Below are 17,411 nucleotides of genomic sequence, written 5' to 3'. Positions count from 1 at the left end.
CTGGGAAGATCACTTTTCCATCTTTTCTGCTCATTTGATTTGACTCTTTCAACTTCGAGGAAGGGCTTTGAGGACAAGTAAATTACTTTGCAATGCACAGTATGAGAGGTGAGGAGGAAGGGTAGGTTAGAGGCATGTAGTTTATAGCAAGCCAGATAATAAACACAGCAACTGCCTCTTTGCTTTTACCCCTTCCCTACCTCTTAAAATACTGGACCGAAGCGAACAAAGCTGGACAAATGCCAGAACCTAAAGCTGCATTTTATCTCCTACAATTTCCTTCTAATTTCCTTTGTAGGCAAAGGTTTGACCTCAAACTCATTCTGGACATGCTTTGTGCAGTACAGTGCCAGTGAAGGCATTTGACAGGAGGGTCACAGGAGGGTTCTCAAATGAGTGTGCCTTTCCTGGGTTGGGGAGGGTTTTAGAATTTGATTAAAGTATCTTTTCATCTTGATATAATCTCCCTTTAAAATGTTCCTATTATAAATGTATATGTTAATTATACTATTTGTTTAATCCATTTACATTATATATAATCTTTGTATATATAGTGATAATTTTTCCCCTTGAACAACCCACCCCTTCGGCAGTTAATATATATTTGCTGTTGGCCCTGGGGTTATAAAAGAGGTTGTAATGTAAACTTGGTTTGGTGGCTGCTGGTTTTGTGATGCACAGGAAGTGAGTAGAATTTAGATTAAAGAGAGGAAAAAACAAAACCATTGGAAAGTTCTGGAAAGAACAGGGCAGATACAATGGATAAAAACCTAAAAAAGGGACTAGCTATTGGTGAAGATTCCAAAACCAGTGAGCAGATGGTCCACAGATATCTAGTCACAGATAGAGAAGAGAGCCAAGAGAGAACACCACTGCCTTTGGCCAATATTGACCTTGGCAAGCTGGTGCAGCTCAGACAGGGCTTGTATTGTGAAGTAGAACCAAGACCACTTCCCAGGATTGAATTCAGAGTCTGAGCCCAACTTTTCTCCACCTCTCTGGGGCAGACTCTAGGGCTGCTCTTTCCAGTAGGACAACTATTTGCCATGTGCAACTATTTAAAACAAATTAAAATGAAATAAAATTCAGTTCCTCAGTTTCACTAAGCTGCATTTCAAGTGCTCATAGCTACTGGTGGCTAGTGCCTATCAGATTTGGATAGTGCAGATAGAGAGCATTTTCTTAATTGCAACAGGTTCTATTGACCTACACTAGTCTGGAGGGTGTGATTGAGAGTAAGAAAGTATAATTGTAACCCATTTTTGTTGCCCAATCAATCAAACCCTAGTTACCAAGGTAGACACATATATGTATATATTATATATTATATATAGAAATATATAAAAATATATAATATATAAATATTAATTTATTTAATATATAAAATATATATCTTAAAGATTTTATTTATTTACTTTGGAGAGAGAGAGCAAGCACACCTACAACAGGGAGAGAGGGGCAGAGAGGGAGAGAGGATCTCAAGCAGACTCCCCCCTGAGCACAGAGCCCATTGCAAGGGCTCAATCTGACTATTCTGATGAGATCAGGGCCTGAGTCAGACACTTAACTGTCCTTCATTTTTAAGATTGAAGTAGGTTGAGAAAGTGAACAAAGTCAAATCAGTACACATGTTAAGTGATGCCACCTAAATGTGTGCTTAAATGAAATACCTATAATATATTTACCTGCACAGGACACTTCTCTGCACTTGTATATCCCTGACATTATTCAGTTCATCATTTACCCATCTATGGCAAATCATTAAAATAGTGTTCTCTTCATTATGGGGAGAAATCATGCAGGCAGAGTAATCTTTGCTGACAGTTTGTATTTAACTTATCTTGCTTATGAGTATATTAAATGCCTTTGGGAAAAACTGTGGAATATAGTACTTAGGTTGTGACTTCATTGATCCAAGCCAGTGAGATGGTTTAGACTGTGTGTCTCTGCCATACCTTCATCACACATGTTAGATCATGGACAGGGTCGGGAGGAATGGGAAAAGAAGGTAGAAGAGAAGTATAAGATTCATCTTTAGCTAAAATGTGCATAATTAGGGCACTAGAAGAGTGGGAATCTGCCTGCCTCCTGTGTAATTTCTCTAGCCAGACCAGGAAGTGGTAACCCCTGATGGCTCACCTCTAAGGATCGAGATATCCACAGAAGGGTTTATGTATGTGTACAGATTTTCAGACACTCATTTCATTCCTTACTTGGTTTCTACATTAGAGGTTCTACATTAGAGGTTTCTTATGTTTCTACATTAGAGGTTCTCTTGAGCTAATATAATCAGTTTCTTGTTCTCTTCTTGTGTGGAATGGGGTGGAAGGGGAAGGAATGGTCTTTCCTTTGCTCCTTCTTTCTATCTTGTTAAAACTGTACTCCATTATAGCTGCCTCTGTTCATCCTTCCAGTCCCATGATGGGTTTTGGGTGGGAAACCAGAATCCGAGTGCATTGAGTGGAAATGAAAAGAACCAGTTCACAAGAAGCAACACTTCCCCTTTATTTGAATATTAAAAACGGGAGGTTTATATGAGATTGAAGTTTAACAATTCTCAAAACACTGAAATGTGTTTAATCCTCTTTGAGTTCAAGAAGTGAATGTTATGTGTAGTAATAAGAGTCCCAAGTCATTTCTGGTGACAACGATTATAGAAAGCTAACTTCCCTGTGTTTAGTTCAGAACTCTTGATGGAAGTTGGCAGCCTAAGTAATTGACTGAATGAGGGGACAGTTCCCTTTAATTAGTTACAAGTCCTTCAAAACAAGCTTGTTATGTGGCTCTTTATCCATTCACTTGTGAGTCTTTGATTCTCTGAATTTAAAAAGCATGATGAAAATCCATCTTTGTTACTTTTGTCTTCTCTGTTGAGGGACAATGTCATATTTTAGTCTGTAGAAAATGACAGGAAAAATATGAAGGAATATGAGATTTGGATAGAACATTACTGTTAAGACCAAACATTTTTATTAGGAAATTTTATTTCATAAAATTATGAAATAATGTACTTACTATGAATTTTTTTTTTTTTTTTTTTTTTTTTTTTTACTATGAAAATTTTAAATCTTGTTGAAGACAGCTTCCATTTAATGGATCTGGGGAAATATTTTTCTTTTTTTTTATTGTACTCTTTTCAAAATTTCTTTTTTTTTTTTAATTTTATTTATTTATTCATGAGAGACAGAGAAGCAGAGACACAGGCAGAGGTTAGAAGCAGGCTCCCTGTGGGGAGCCTGATGCAGACTCGATCCCAGGACCCCGGGTCACATCCTGAGCCAAAGGCAGATGTTCAACCACTGAGCCACTCCTGTGCACTTCTTCTCAAAATTTTTATCTAAATTTTTTAAACAGCACTTTTTATTTTACTATAGGGAGCAACATAAATTTAAGCTTCATGAACATTTTACTGTAGTGAAAACCCAGCTACAGTCAGTGTCACCAGAAGTTACTTGGAACTTTTATTACTATACAAACCTTAACTTCTTGAACATCGGGGGATGGAGCAGGTCAGGATAGAATTTGGGAGGAGTTAACCAGCTTGGTAGTTTGTAGACCCAGGGCCACTGGCTACTCTTCTTTTCCTTGTCAACTACCCATCCTGTTTTCTGTCTTCTTCTGTCCTGTCTTGGGCAGGGAGCGTGGACGGGGACCATGCAACATAGCGATCAAAACTTTGTGCCCTCACTGCTGATGGCCTTGATTTAGAATCCCACCTCTCTGGAGAATTTAATGGCTCTGTGCTTCAGTTTCATCACCGGTAAAAAAGAGAGCCTATCATTTCCACCTTCACTTGTTTTTTCTCCGAGATAATACTCGTTGATCAGTTGGCCCAATCTTGGAAAGGCATAGAGTACGTATTCAGTAATATTGGCCATTCTGTTATTCCTAATGTTTAAATGGCACCACATTTTTGGTTTGGGATCCCATTGAAACAATTTAATATACCCCAGAAATATCTTAATTTTTTGTTAAAATAATGAAACACCAACTTGGGGAATGTACATGCAGTTGAATACAGAAATTCATCCCTCCTTCCCCCAAAGTCATCTTAGATTTAGGTGTTGCCTCTGGGTTTTGTTCTCTACCTATCACATGTGATTCATTTTTTTCAAAGTACCAAAGTAAGCTGAATGTTATCCAGAAAGAACCCAGGTTATAAACTCAAGAGACGGAAATTACATTTTGGGTGAATTGACATTTGGTCAGTGCTGCTCCGTTTCTGGGCAAGCTAGTCTCACCTGATGGAAATTCATCCATTGGTGAATACTTGATTGTCTGCTGTGCTGCTGCTATGGCAGTGAGCTGGCCACAGAACTCGGCTCTCAGGCTCTGCGTCCCCGTGGAGGAAGATGGTGCCCAACATGGTGGTTCAGAGAAGTGGCAGATCAGTGATGTGCTGGGGAGTGACCTCAAGGGGCATTTGGAATGTCTGGAGACCTCTTTGGTTGTCACAACTAGGGAGAGGGTGCTACTGGCCTCTAATGAGTAGAAGCCAGGAGTGCTGCTAAACATCCTGCAATGTATGGGAATCCTCCCTCTCCCCCTCACCCCAACCAAAACAGAGAATCCTGGGCTTTAAAAGTCAGTAGGGCTTCGGCTGAGAAACTACTACCCTAGATAGTCAGGGAAGCCTCAAAGATGAGGGAACCTTTGGGCTAGTATGTAAATGTAGGAAAGAGCTGTCCATGCATAGATTTGTGGCAGGAGCATTTTGAAAAGAGGAGCTAGCAAGAACAAAATCCCCAAGACTGGAGTAAGCTGGATGCAGAACAGAAGAAGCTGGAGTGGGGAAGATCGGCACCATGGGTAAATCATGGAGGGTTTTGTGGTGTTGTTAGAGTTACTCAAGTTGCTCGATGGGCTTTTGAGTGATTATGAGAGTTTGGACATTGTTGATTGTTTTGATTTTTTTCCCTTTGATCTTATTTTTCCACAGAATTATGGCCTGGAAACCGATAATATGAAGAACTTAGTTCTGAAACTGCGGGCATCTTCCCACAACTTACAAAATTACATTAGTAGCCGGCGGAAAAGTCCGGCTTATGATGGAAACACTTCCCATAAGCCCCCCAATGAGTTCCTGACTTCCGTGGTGGAGCTAATAGGTGCGGCCAAGGCCTTATTAGCTTGGCTGGACAGGTAAGTGACGCCTGCACTCAACTGTCCAATCAGTGGAGGGCCCGAGCTGCACTTAGGCCTGTCCCTCTCCTGTCACTTCCACCTCTGCAGGGGTTCTGGCTCTGTGGGGGATTTTAGGGTCCCTTTGGAGGCTACTCAAAGGGTGAATGGCAGGAGCCAATGAAGCTCCACTTGGAGAAGGTCTGGAACCGTGCTGAAGCTGTGCTTCACTGTCGGTAAATGCTCATGATTATTTGGCTGCTCTGAAGGCTCCTAGTTGACCTCTATAGGAACATTAATTCTTTTGGCTCATTTTATGATGTGTTTTTATCTAGCACATCTCTGTCTCTTTTCTGTTCACATTCCTGTTTTGGGGAGGAAACAGTTGCATGACAAGTCTTCTGAGCCAGCCTGTGGTGTGGCCATGCGTTTCAGCATATATGGTGCAGGATCCTGGTGCCCACAACCCCCCCTTTTTTTTTTTATTTTTATTTTTTATTTATTTTATTTATTTATTTTTTAATTTGTATTTATTTATGATAGTCACAGAGAGAGAGAGAGAGGCAGAGACACAGGCAGAGGGAGAAGCAGGCTCCATGCACCGGGCGCCTGATGTGGGATTCGATCCCGGGTCTCCAGGATCGTGCCCTGGGCCAAAGGCAGGCGCCAAACCGCTGCGCCACCCAGGGATCCCCACCCTTTTTTTTTTTTTAAAGAACATTTGTTGCTTTCCAGGGCTCCATTTACGGGGATCACTGATTTCTCAGTAACGAAGAACAAAATCATCCAGCTTTGCCTGGACCTGACCACTACAGTCCAGAAGGTCAGTGTATCATTGTTGCTTTTCAACACTGTTTCCCTCCTTTGCCCTATCCTATTCTTCAGAGGGCTCACGTCCTTTTCACTTCTCTGCTCTGCGCCATTTTTTTCTGAATCCCAACTGGGGAAAGATGAAAGGCTTTTACTTGATGTGTTGTACAGATGGTTTCTGAAAAATGACCAGTGCCTTTTACATCAAAGATTACCTTCTTTTGTTTTAAATAGAAATTCTGGAGTAACCAAGTGGCATAAGGTTAAGAAATGCTAAGGGGGGAAGGAGCACAGGCTGGATTGAGGTGGAATTCAGGTTTTGATGTGTGACTAGAGTGACCCTCGTTGAAAAGGCCACATTTTGAGTAATCTGTGCTTGCCTGGATCAAATGGGCTTATGTCGTCTCAGGGTGTTTTCCTGGTACTCACAGAGGTGTTGGTTATTATAAACTGATGGTAGGAAAAAAATCTCCCCATTGGAGGTACAGATCTTGAACTGTTCACATCAGGAGAATGGTGCCTGCTGAGCATCCTCATCACTTTTGCCCCCTGCCTTTTTTGAGCCTTACACTGCCTGGCACATGATAAGTGGTGATTTTTAAATGTGTATTTAAGTAATGAGATAATGGTTTTGACCAGAAGCTGATGTGAATTTGTCACTTATCAGGCGAAATTTAGCGCAAACCTAGGGGGTGGAAGAGGTATTATTTTTGTTTTTGTTTTCCCTTTGATGCTTCAGAGACTGACAGCCATAGGTTCAAATCATAACTCTACCACTGGTTAGCCCTGGGACCTTGGAAAAGTTGCTTAAAACTTAGGAGCCTCATTTTTTTGGTCTGTAAAATGAGAATACTAATACTTACCATACCAGATTATTTGGCAGGATTTTTATAACAATAATTGTTGAATAAGAATAAAAGGGGAAAAAAGTGTAATATAATGACAAATGGTGACCCCCAAAATATGAAAATGTATGCATAGAAGTATTTATAATACACACACCGCCTGTGTACAAAGGAGGAAGGAAGTACAGTAGGTAATTTGGAAGAAAAGTTGGGTTTACTTTGGCAGGGAGAGAAGTAGGGATGGAGCATAGGAGTCAAGCCCCTGCTCTCCCAGGAAGGAAAAGAAACACTTTTTTCATATAAAGAACATTACATGACCACACATATATATTTGTGTAAAATTAGATATAGAGAAATTGTGTAAAATATTTATTGAAAATAACAATATCTACTGTAAAAGATTGGCATGAAGATTAAATGAAATAATATATGTAAAGCACAGTGCCCACAAAAAGTCATAGCATTTAAGTAGGAAATATAAAAATCATGCCTTGATAAAGAAGATGTGGTGTATACACACACACACACACACACACACACACACACACTGGAATATTACATAAAAAAAGAAATTTTAACCATTTGCAACTATGTGGATGGAACTAGAGTGGATGGAACTTACACTAAGCAAAATAAGCCAAAGAAGGACAATTATCATATGATTTCACTCATATGTGGAATTTAAGAAACAGAACAGGATCATAGGGGAAGGGAGGGAAAAATATAAGACGAAATCAGAGAGGGAGATAAACCATAAGGGACTCTTAACTCTAGGAAACAAACTGAGGGTTGCTTCAGGGGCAGGGGTAGGGGTGGGGAACTGAGGGATGGGCATTAAGGAGGGCACTGATGGGTGTTATATAAGACTGACGAATCACTGACCTCTACCTCTGAAATGAACAATACACTATATGTTAATGAATTAAAAATTAACACTTAAAAATTTTAAACATAAAAAATCATGCCTTGTACTGCTTTTCTGGCAACAAACTTGATGGTTTAAGGAGAGGAAGTTAACAAGTATGTTGCTCTTTTTTTTCTGTTCTTGGCCTTTTGTTTGTTTATTTAAATTTGAACAATTTTTAAGGATGGAGATTGGCCAAATCTGAACATACATGGGAGTATCACTGTGCACTTAGATTGAAAAAGATGTTTCGCTCTTGTGAACATATGTTTTCTTCAGCAGTCAGAGAACACAGGTGCTTTGGCAAGTGAATTTTTGTGTGCACACAGGTTAGAAATAACAAACTTGATGAGTGAGCTGAACTCCTTTTTCTGTGATGGCAGCGACAAGCCTGGATGAGCCAGGAGGCTTCACGCTCTCTTACAGCGAGGGGAAGTTCAGTTTTCTTCAAAACTTCTTGGCGGAAGGTCTGTTGACTTTTCCGGAAGAAACCAGGCTTTTCCACTTATCCCTTTATTCTGGGAAATTTAAGGAATGAAAATTGTGCCCTTCTTTGCGGTGACAAGGATCATGTTCTCCTGGGGTCCTTCCTTATTACTTTCGTCTCCATCTGTGAGGGGAGACATTTGCTCATCCTTTTGCTCCTTTCTCTCCTCCACATGTTGCTGTCTGCCCTCCTCTTTCTCGTCACTTTGTGTCCTTCTGTTTGGGGCTAAGGTGTCAGTCTCGTGATCTGAAGGGTACGTGGTGGCTGCTCTTCCCCTGTAAGGACCCTGCACCTGTCTAGGTAAGCATGCCTCAGCTGCTGCCCCACACCAAGTTCACGGATAGACCTCCCGTCCAGTTTGCAGGCTCTGCTGTCAGACGAAGGAAACTCTGTATGTTGCTCTGTCCTCGTAAAGTTGTGATGACAGGAAACCTGCAATCACAGTGGTGGGAGATGAAATGACAGGGGTAGGTGCCAGAGTCCACTGCGGAGAAAGTGGCCCAGGAGGACTGAACAGAAAGCAAGGTGGCCATGAAAGCAGAGGAGAAAGAAGCCACGAGAGCTGGTTGTGTCTCAGTCATGTGCCACATGCTTGACATGTGATCATGTTTACTTCTCAGCAGATCTCTGAGCTAGGGTTGATCGTGTTGGCTTTATGGAGGAAGAAATAGGCTCAAGTCACCTCAGCTGCTATGGAGTTAGAATAAGGAAGTGCAGAGGAGGGAAGGGGCACCTGATATCAGCCCTGGCTGGGTCCCTGCCAGGTAGGCTGGCCTGAGTCCGCTGATCCAGGTGACCAAGGAATGTGACAAAGCTCAGCCCCACTGTCTGGCTCCTGACGGGTGACTCGGTTCCAGGACTTCTTTTTTTCCAGTCCATTGCCTTTATGCCAAACACCATGAAGTCATGTGTGCAGCTGCTTCCTCCCAGTAGCAATGGGTGTGGGAGCCTGTATTCATGGCAGCAAAAGGTAAAAAGTGAGCTCTCTTGCATGCAGACTTGAACAAATTTGGGGGGCAGGAGAGCTCCTCTAATGACTTGGCTCCCACCCCACAGGGAGCCCATTTTCTTGGTGGCTTCTTAGATCTGTCAAGGAATCAAGTGTCAGGATCCCCGAGGTCACACAGCCACCTTGAGTCATGGGTTCTGGTGTATCAAGAAGAGCTGTCTGTCTGTGGGTGATTATCTCATGAGAGTGACAGGGCTTATCACATCATTTTGGGATTTGTAATGAAAAATCATAAACACATATTATTAGCTTTATTTCTAGCACAAGACTGCATTAAGTATTCTGTTTGCTAAAATTGATATTTATTTAATAATTCTCTCTTTCTTATGGTTTTAATATGAGTTGAGCCGTCGTGGTAGTCAAGCCTCTACACAAGAGGGAGGAGGAAAATCATACTTTTGAGTTATAATTATTCTATTTTACAGAAGTTGCTCCTGTAGGTTGAGATTATATCAGATTCATGCATGTAAAAATATATTTCTAAATTTCTTTTTTTTTTTTTTTTTTTTTGAGTGTTTTCTTACTTGGCTGCTCTTTTCCTGAGAATCAGTGTAAATTTTGGGAGCAGTGGAGTATTATTGTTTCTCACATTTTTTAATTGAGTAGAGAATTTTTTTTAAGAAGACATTGAAAATCTGATTACAAAATCGTATAGGGTAGATTATCATGCATTTCTAGTCCAGGCCCCCTCTCCCTGTAGTAGTAAAAAAATGACATCAAATGACTTTTGATTGAAGTGAAAATCTTTGACAGTTCCAAGAGTTGATTAACATCTTTCACGTACATGAAATAATTAGGATGTCCTAGTTTGGGATTATACTTAATGGTGCAAAATAAACTCTTAAAGGATCTAGGCCATTTTTCCCCCTGCATACTCTGCTATGGAGTTGGGAAACCTTTGCTGTAGACCAGTTCTAGAAGAACTGAGAGTTTCACATGGCAGCTTCATTGTGACCACTTTTAGACAGGACAATGGAGACCTCTATAATCAGCCAACTGGGTTCATACAGTTCCGAGGCTTTTGTTCTTAAGCTGAGTAAATAATGCTTTGCATTCCAGCCCTTTATTTGATGTCATCAATAGCATACCTCAAGACCACTTTTTTGGCAGTGTGTTAATGAATGTTTTGTTGAACGCTTTTCATTTATTAAGGACTGAGATATCTGATTTAATCTCAGTGGTGCTTAAAATAAACTTTTGTGGCTACGTTTACTCAAGCCCTTATTTGAAAGCTATTCTTACAAGCAGGCCCAGAGCTAAAAGATTCCTGGCTTGTTGGCCAAGTGCTAGTTGAGCACGGGGTCACATTTGGGAGCCATTGTCCAGTTTCTTGGACTTGATTTCTGGCTTACTACTCTCTGCCCAGTCTAGATGGTTGGTGGATTCCAGTTCAGTTCTTTTCATAGGTTTTCTGATTAAGTAATCGGTCAAATGCATTCCCTGGATGATAAGCTCCTTCAGTCAGGAGAGAGTAGGACCTTAGGAGGAGGTGGATGTCCCCCTCTGTGCCATCTGCACCCAGTGCTGGACTCCTTGAGCTGCAGGGTGAGGGGCACACCCGGGATGTCTTGGGTACCTCTAGAGCTAAGTAACCAGTTTTTGGAAATTTCTAGCTCTTACAGTTTTCTTTTTCTTCTTTCCTTCTTTAGGATTGCCTTGTAGCAGAAATGGAAGATAAAGTTTTAGCTGTAGTAAGTATACCTAAGTTACTGTAAAATTCCTTTTCCCAAACCAATGGGACTCACATTAATTCAAGTAAAAAATTCTGTGGCTAATTCCTTTAGGATATACTTTGAAATATTGGCTTTTGGGAGTTGAATCTATTAATTTAGGTAGCGAGGTAAGATTAAAAGTTATTTAACAACAAGAAGATTACTGTGAAAATTCCTGTGCTTAACTTGCATAGATGGGAGTCTCTGTTTCATTAGGTACAATTATACTTAAATTACCAGCTAGCCTGTTAATCAGGGATATACTGATCTGCATATTTCACTTTAGGAACATTTTGATTAAAAAAAAAATCCTTGGCAAAAACTTTATGATGGAGGGGGGATGTGCTGTGATTGTTTAAAGAGCATTTTGTTACTATTCATCATCACTTCCTTCCTTTGACATAAGCCTGCCTGTGCCCTTTTGATAAGGCCTTCCTCCTACTGATGTTGAGGAATTTAGCAATGAAACTGCTATAAATATATTTTCCATAAATAGGAAGGCTAAACAAATTGGGGGAATGTAAGAAGTGTCACTTCTTGGATTCTCCCCCTTGGAAAAAAAAAATCACTCTTTGGAATTTCCTGATTTCTTTGGTGGCTTAATTTTGAAAGATTAGGTGAATCTGACTGAAGGAGACAACCACATAACCCCTGTTAATTCTACATGGAGAACACTGAATAGGGATCTTCATGTCTCAGAAATTTTACCTGATCAATGTTTGGGGTCAGAGAATGTGAGCCAGTACTAAAAAGATCATACACCTAAATGTAAAGCACAGATCTGTGTATCTCCTAGATGATAACAGAAAAAAATCTAGGTTGGGGCAGCCCCGGCGGCACAGCAGTTTAGCGCCGCCTGCAGCCCAGGGTCTGATCCTGGAGACCCAGGATCGAGTTCCACATCGGGCTCCCTGCATGAGCCTGCTTCTCCCTCTGCCTGTGTTTGTGCCCCCACCCCCACCCCGTCTCTCTCATGAATAAATAAATAAAATCTAAAAAAAAAAAAAAATCTAAGTTGACCCTGTGTTTGCTGATGAGTTTTTACATACAACACCAAAAACAGAATCCATGAAGGAAAAATTGTTAAGGTGGTTGAGGTGGAACACTGTGCTCTATGAAAGTGTTAAGAGTGAAAAGACAAGCCACAGACCGGGAACAAGTATTTTTAAAACACATATAAGATAAAGGACTTGTATCCAAAATGTACAAAGAACTGTTTAAACTCAATAATAAGAAAATAACTCAATTAAAAAGTGGGCAAAAGATCTGAACGACACCTCAGCATAAAAGATGGGCATTCGACAAATAAGTATGGGGAACGATGTTCAACGTCGTGTGTCATTAGGGAATTGCAAATTAAAACAAGAGTGAGATACCACTACACACCTATTAGAATAACTGAAATCCAAAACATGACAACACCAAATGCTGACAAGGATGTAGAGCAGTACGAGCTCTTGTTCATTGCTGGTGGGAATGCAAAATGGTACAGCCACTTTGGAAGACACTGTAGTAGCTTCTTACAAAACCAAGCCTACTCTTAACCTACGATCTAGCAGTTCTACCCCTGGGTATTTATCTGGTCACAAAAACCTGTACAGAATGTTACAGCAACTTTGTTCATAACTGCCAAAACTTGGAAGCAGCCACATGTCCTCTAGTAGGTGACTATATAAACTGGCACATCCAGACAATAAAACATTATTCATAATATTCAATATTATTCATAAAAAGAAATGATTTATAAAGCCATGAAAAGATATGGAGGAGCCTTAAATGCACATTACCAAGAAAAAGAAGCCAATCTGAAAAGGCTGCGTATTGTATGATTCTAATTATCTGACATTCTGGAAGAGGCAAAACTGTGAGACAGTAAACAGATCAGTGATTGCCAAGGGTTCATTGTGGGAAAGGCAGGAGAGGTGAATAGGTGAAGCACAGGGGGTTTTTAGGTAGTGAAACTAGTCTGTATGGTACCATAGTAGTGGTTATAAGACATTATGCACTTGTTGAAACCCATAGAATTGTACACCACAAAGAATGAGCCCTAATGTAAACTGTGGACTTTTGTTGATACTTAGGTACCAATTTTGGTTCATCAGTTCTAACAGATATACCACAGTAAAGCAAAATATTTTTAATATCTTGTTATTATTAACTATGTTCTAGCTATTGTTGGAAGTTGGGATGGGGAAGGAAGTATATAGAAATTCGGTACTTTATGCTCAGTTTTTCTGTAAACCTAAAACTGCTTTAAAAAGAAAATCTATTTTAAAAAATTGCAGACAAAAATTTTTTTTAACTGTATGGGTATTTGATATGCTTACAATGTGAGTGATCACTAAGAAACCTTGCAAATGGCAGGGAATAGGTGATTCTCCCTCACTGCCAGATGGGGGTTTCTGTACAGTCCGTGGCTCTTCAGTGGCCTTAATTCACATAAGAGCTGCACTCTTTAAACAAAGCCAAAGTAGTGGCACTATTTCCTCCGATTGCAAATACAAAGTCCAAATGCCAAAGCTTCATTGGGTAGCATTATTAAAATGATTACTGACTGCAGCTATAGATTGTAGATGAAGTGCATTTCTTTAAAATTCAGCTTGAGATAAACTTGGTTAATGATTGAACCTTTCCTATTTGCCTGTCCAACTCTAGGTCAAGGTTTTAAATGGCATCTGTGACAAAACAATACGCTCTACTACGGACCCTGTTATGAGCCAGTGTGCGTGTCTGGAGGAAGTTCACTTGCCAAATGTTAAACCGGGAGAAGGCCTGGTAAGAATTCTAGAATCACTTGTTTTCTTTTAAAAAATAACAGTATCATTTATTAAATTTTTTTCTGATTCCTTATTGCTTTTGGTACAATTCTGAATAGAATTAAATTAGATTGTCTTCCATTATGTAGTTAGGAATTGGCCATCTTGAACTGTTGACAGGTTTTATGTCTTCAAAATATAAAAATAAATACAGGTTTTAAACTGTACTCTCATATCTTGAAGGGATTGTCTTAACAGTTTTATTTTTAGGCCTTAGCCATGCAAGGAGATATAAAACATTTACACAAAGGAAAGATGGTCTCTGGGTACAAAACATCTGTTCTGAAAGTCTGTATTAGCACTTAGGGTGAATGTGAGAAGAGATGGTTGAAAGAAATGATTTCCTTAAAAAATGTCCAGAAATGTTTCTTAAGTGACATATGAGCCCTATAACAAGAGGCCCTGAGCATACAAATAGGTAGAGATACCTGGCTACCTGGATCTGTGCCTTGATACCTAGATCTTCCAGCATCAGGCATGATTAATTTGCTGAGATTTAAGTGGAAGAAACTGTGAGGCTCCCTCATGAGCTTTTCAAGGCTGTGATTTTGAGAGAGCTGGGTTTCCTCATCTGTCAGAAGTGAATAGTAATGGACAGCCTGGCTGGCTCAGCAGTTTAAGCACCCGCCTTCAGCCCTGGGCATGATTCTGGAGACCTGGGATGGAGTCCCACGATCCCTGCATGGAGCCTGCTTCTCCCTGTGCCTCTGCGTCTCTCATAAATAAATGAAATCTTAAAAAATAAAAAAAAAAGGAGTGAATAGTAATAATGACTGCCTCACAGAGTTGTTGAAAGTATTAAATTAGATGATGAGTGCTGGGTGCCAGCTGCTAGATACATCGTTCCCTTGCATTCATTGGTGGCTTGCAGATACTGATAAGGAGGAGGACGAGGAAGGCCTAGTGTGTAGATAGCTGTGGGGAGGCACCAAGGCAGTCTCTGCTCTCAGGAAAACAAAAATCAGCCAAATATCGACAAGCTCATGTTCTTAGTAAGGAGTAATTCACATGTTGAGACTTCTTGGCTTCAAGGTGAATGATGGATTAAAGTAGTTTAAGCAGGGAAGACTTCCTGGAGGTGAGTTTATAGTTATGTCTCAAAGCAGAGAAATGCCCCCAGTGGCAGAAGTGGCCTCAGATGGTAAAGTTACATAAGTAAATGCTTTGGAAGGAGGAGTCCCATAGGTTGGGAGAAGTGGATTCTTCGGTGAATGAAAGAAACGGGAAAGGGGAGGAATGGAGAGAAGCTTGAAGGTGTAAGCATTTGATGAGATTCTCATTAGAGAGTAGGGTGGGTTGCTGAGGAAGACAAGTCCAAGGTCAAAATGATTTCTGAGGATGATCTACATTATTGCAAATTCAATACCAGAGTGAGCAACAAATCTTTTCCCCATCGACTGTTTGCCCTCCCCCCACCACACCATCTTATAAAAGTTTAATAAACATTTTTTATATGTGATACAGTAGATGGTGGCAGTGTTTCCTCTCTGGTATGGTATTCGCCTCTGAGTTGGCTTACCAGGCCTGTCGGGGGAGCGTCTTTGTCTTTATGCTTCCCTTAAAATGGAAGAGTGCCTTTCCTAATAGACTCCCTATGTTGTGTTGCTTTAATAATCTTTGTGCATATATCCTGGTCTTCAGTGGCTTAAACAAGTCACCTCCATGATGACTGCTGCTCCCACGTTTATCTGAATATAGTGTGTCACCGGACAAAGAGATGGTCAGGAGAGAACGGTCCTTGTTTGAAATGCCTCATTCATCCGGCAGGTCTGAGAAGGTGCCTTCTGAGTCCCCAGAGTTTTATAACAAAATTCTCTGTGCCCAGAACACAAGTTACAATACCAGAGAGATCCAGCCCCTGATTTCTTTCATGAGCAGTTCCCTTTGTTTGCTCTCCTTCTCTCTTGTTTCCCAGTGTTTCAGGAGGCCTAAAAAAAATGAGTGTTGTTCTGAAGGGCTTGCCTTTAATGTTTTATAAGATGAAGTCTCCCCGGCGGCTGTGTTTTCTAAACTTTGGAGTAATGAGTTAATGTATTTGTGACTCCCTCTAGGGCATGTACATCAAATCAACCTATGATGGATTGCACGTGATTACTGGAACCACGGAAAACGTAAGTGGACGTATCCGTTGAATGTAAAAGCCATTATGTGTTTAAGCACACGTGACACAGAATCCCTCTACTTGGGGCTGCAGCGTGTGCATCCTATTTTATTATCTGTAGTCACTGTGGGGGCCGTTGTGTTCATTTCTGTTGCTAGGACGCTGCTTATCACCAGCTGTCATGAATTTATTATTTAAGTTGCCTTTTATTGCTGTCATTCACATACCTTGCCCAGTTATTACCCACCCCCCCACCCCTGTTAATTATTCCCTTTGCTCCTTGGAAGTGTTAACCCGTAAGTATAAAAACAGTGATCTCTTGTTGTTGAAAACCATTCTGACAAGAACTGGGATTGGTAGCCATATGTGTAAAATACAGTTTTTTGTTGTTGTTGTGTAATGGAATTTATATGTATCACCAAAGCGGCTATTTTGGGATTTTTACACAACGTAGATTCTTTTTATAGAGTTGTGTTTTGTAATGTTTGGCATGATACTGAAATTTCGGGTTTTTTCTTCCCCCCGATCTTTTGAATAGAAAAAGCAGGGCTGTTTCTACTGGGAGAGTCTTTGTATACTGTTAACTTCCTTTTGGAAAGGCTGCTCCATGAAGGGTTTTTCCTGAACCCCTCAAAACATTTTGAATTTGTAAAGAGTAGAGCCAATTGAATGCTTTCTTTTTGCAATCTACAATATGGCTAGTTTTTGATGACATTGATAGGAAGCTAAAAATGTTTGAAATGGCTTCTTGGATCTGTATGAAAGAAGCACGTGTTTGTGGAACTAATCTGCTATTTAATCAACTAAAACAAGAGGAAATAATTCCTAAAAATAGAAGAAATTTGGTAACTCCTCTTCTAATCTGGTGGAAATACATGTTGAATTTTGAACTTTAGCTGCTAGGTCTTTTGATAAAATAAAATGGCATAATCTTCGATGAGGGTTTGTGACACAAACTTGATTTTTGTAGCAAGAAAGAAATGACATTGCTCAAGGCAGTGAATTTTAAGTAAGTTTTGTGATTCTGGCAGACAAATGAGTAGAAGATGGTGGTATCTTTAAGCATTCTTTGTCGAGCTACAGTGAAAATCACTGAGAAGTAATAGAAATTTTTATAGCACATACATGATAAGCAATAACAGCATGGGAAGTTATGCTTTTAGGTCAGGGATGGTGCAGAAGAGAAAAATGCATAACTCATTACACAGTTCATCCCTCATTCTTGTCGAGACTTAGCATATATCAGCTGAACCATAAGGAGAACATACTTGTGTACCATTCAGTGCATTGTTTTGGGGTTGGATGGATTCAGGGGGATGGTGAAGGTCATTTCAGTTTTTAAAGAATTGAAGTCTTAGATATAAAACTAAACTAACTGTCTACTGATTGCATTGTTTAACAGCCAGATCTGATCTGTGTGGCTGCAGACTCTCACTGGTCTTCCTAAAGCAGTTTTCATCTTGGATAAATGTGTAGCTCACTGTCATATTACTACCAGAAGGCACACAGATTTCTCCTCTTCAAACCACCCCCCTGCCTCCTGTCCTTTGGTTTTAAGGATGAGAGTTGAAACAGAGACTAAACAGGCTGCTTTTGAATGAAGTGA

The 17,411-nt window shown here is 40.3% G+C and overlaps 1 protein-coding gene across 1 annotated transcript in view; it reads left to right on the top strand.

The window, feature by feature from the left end:
• CNKSR3 (CNKSR family member 3) overlaps positions 1-17,411 on the top strand; it is an 86,622-nt gene that overhangs the window by 54,406 nt on the left and 14,805 nt on the right. Inside the window, exons 3-7 of the mRNA XM_025422587.3 lie at positions 4,940-5,142; positions 5,857-5,944; positions 10,826-10,867; positions 13,544-13,663; positions 15,756-15,815. Of these exons, the coding sequence (XP_025278372.1) occupies positions 4,940-5,142; positions 5,857-5,944; positions 10,826-10,867; positions 13,544-13,663; positions 15,756-15,815 (513 nt within the window). The remainder of the gene's footprint in view (positions 1-4,939; positions 5,143-5,856; positions 5,945-10,825; positions 10,868-13,543; positions 13,664-15,755; positions 15,816-17,411) is intronic.

This window comes from Canis lupus, chromosome 1, assembly GCF_003254725.2.
Source record: "Canis lupus dingo isolate Sandy chromosome 1, ASM325472v2, whole genome shotgun sequence".
Taxonomy (NCBI): Eukaryota; Metazoa; Chordata; class Mammalia; order Carnivora; family Canidae; genus Canis; species Canis lupus.
Note: the sequence above shows the minus strand (reverse complement) of the source record. Positions and strands in the feature narration are given on the sequence as shown.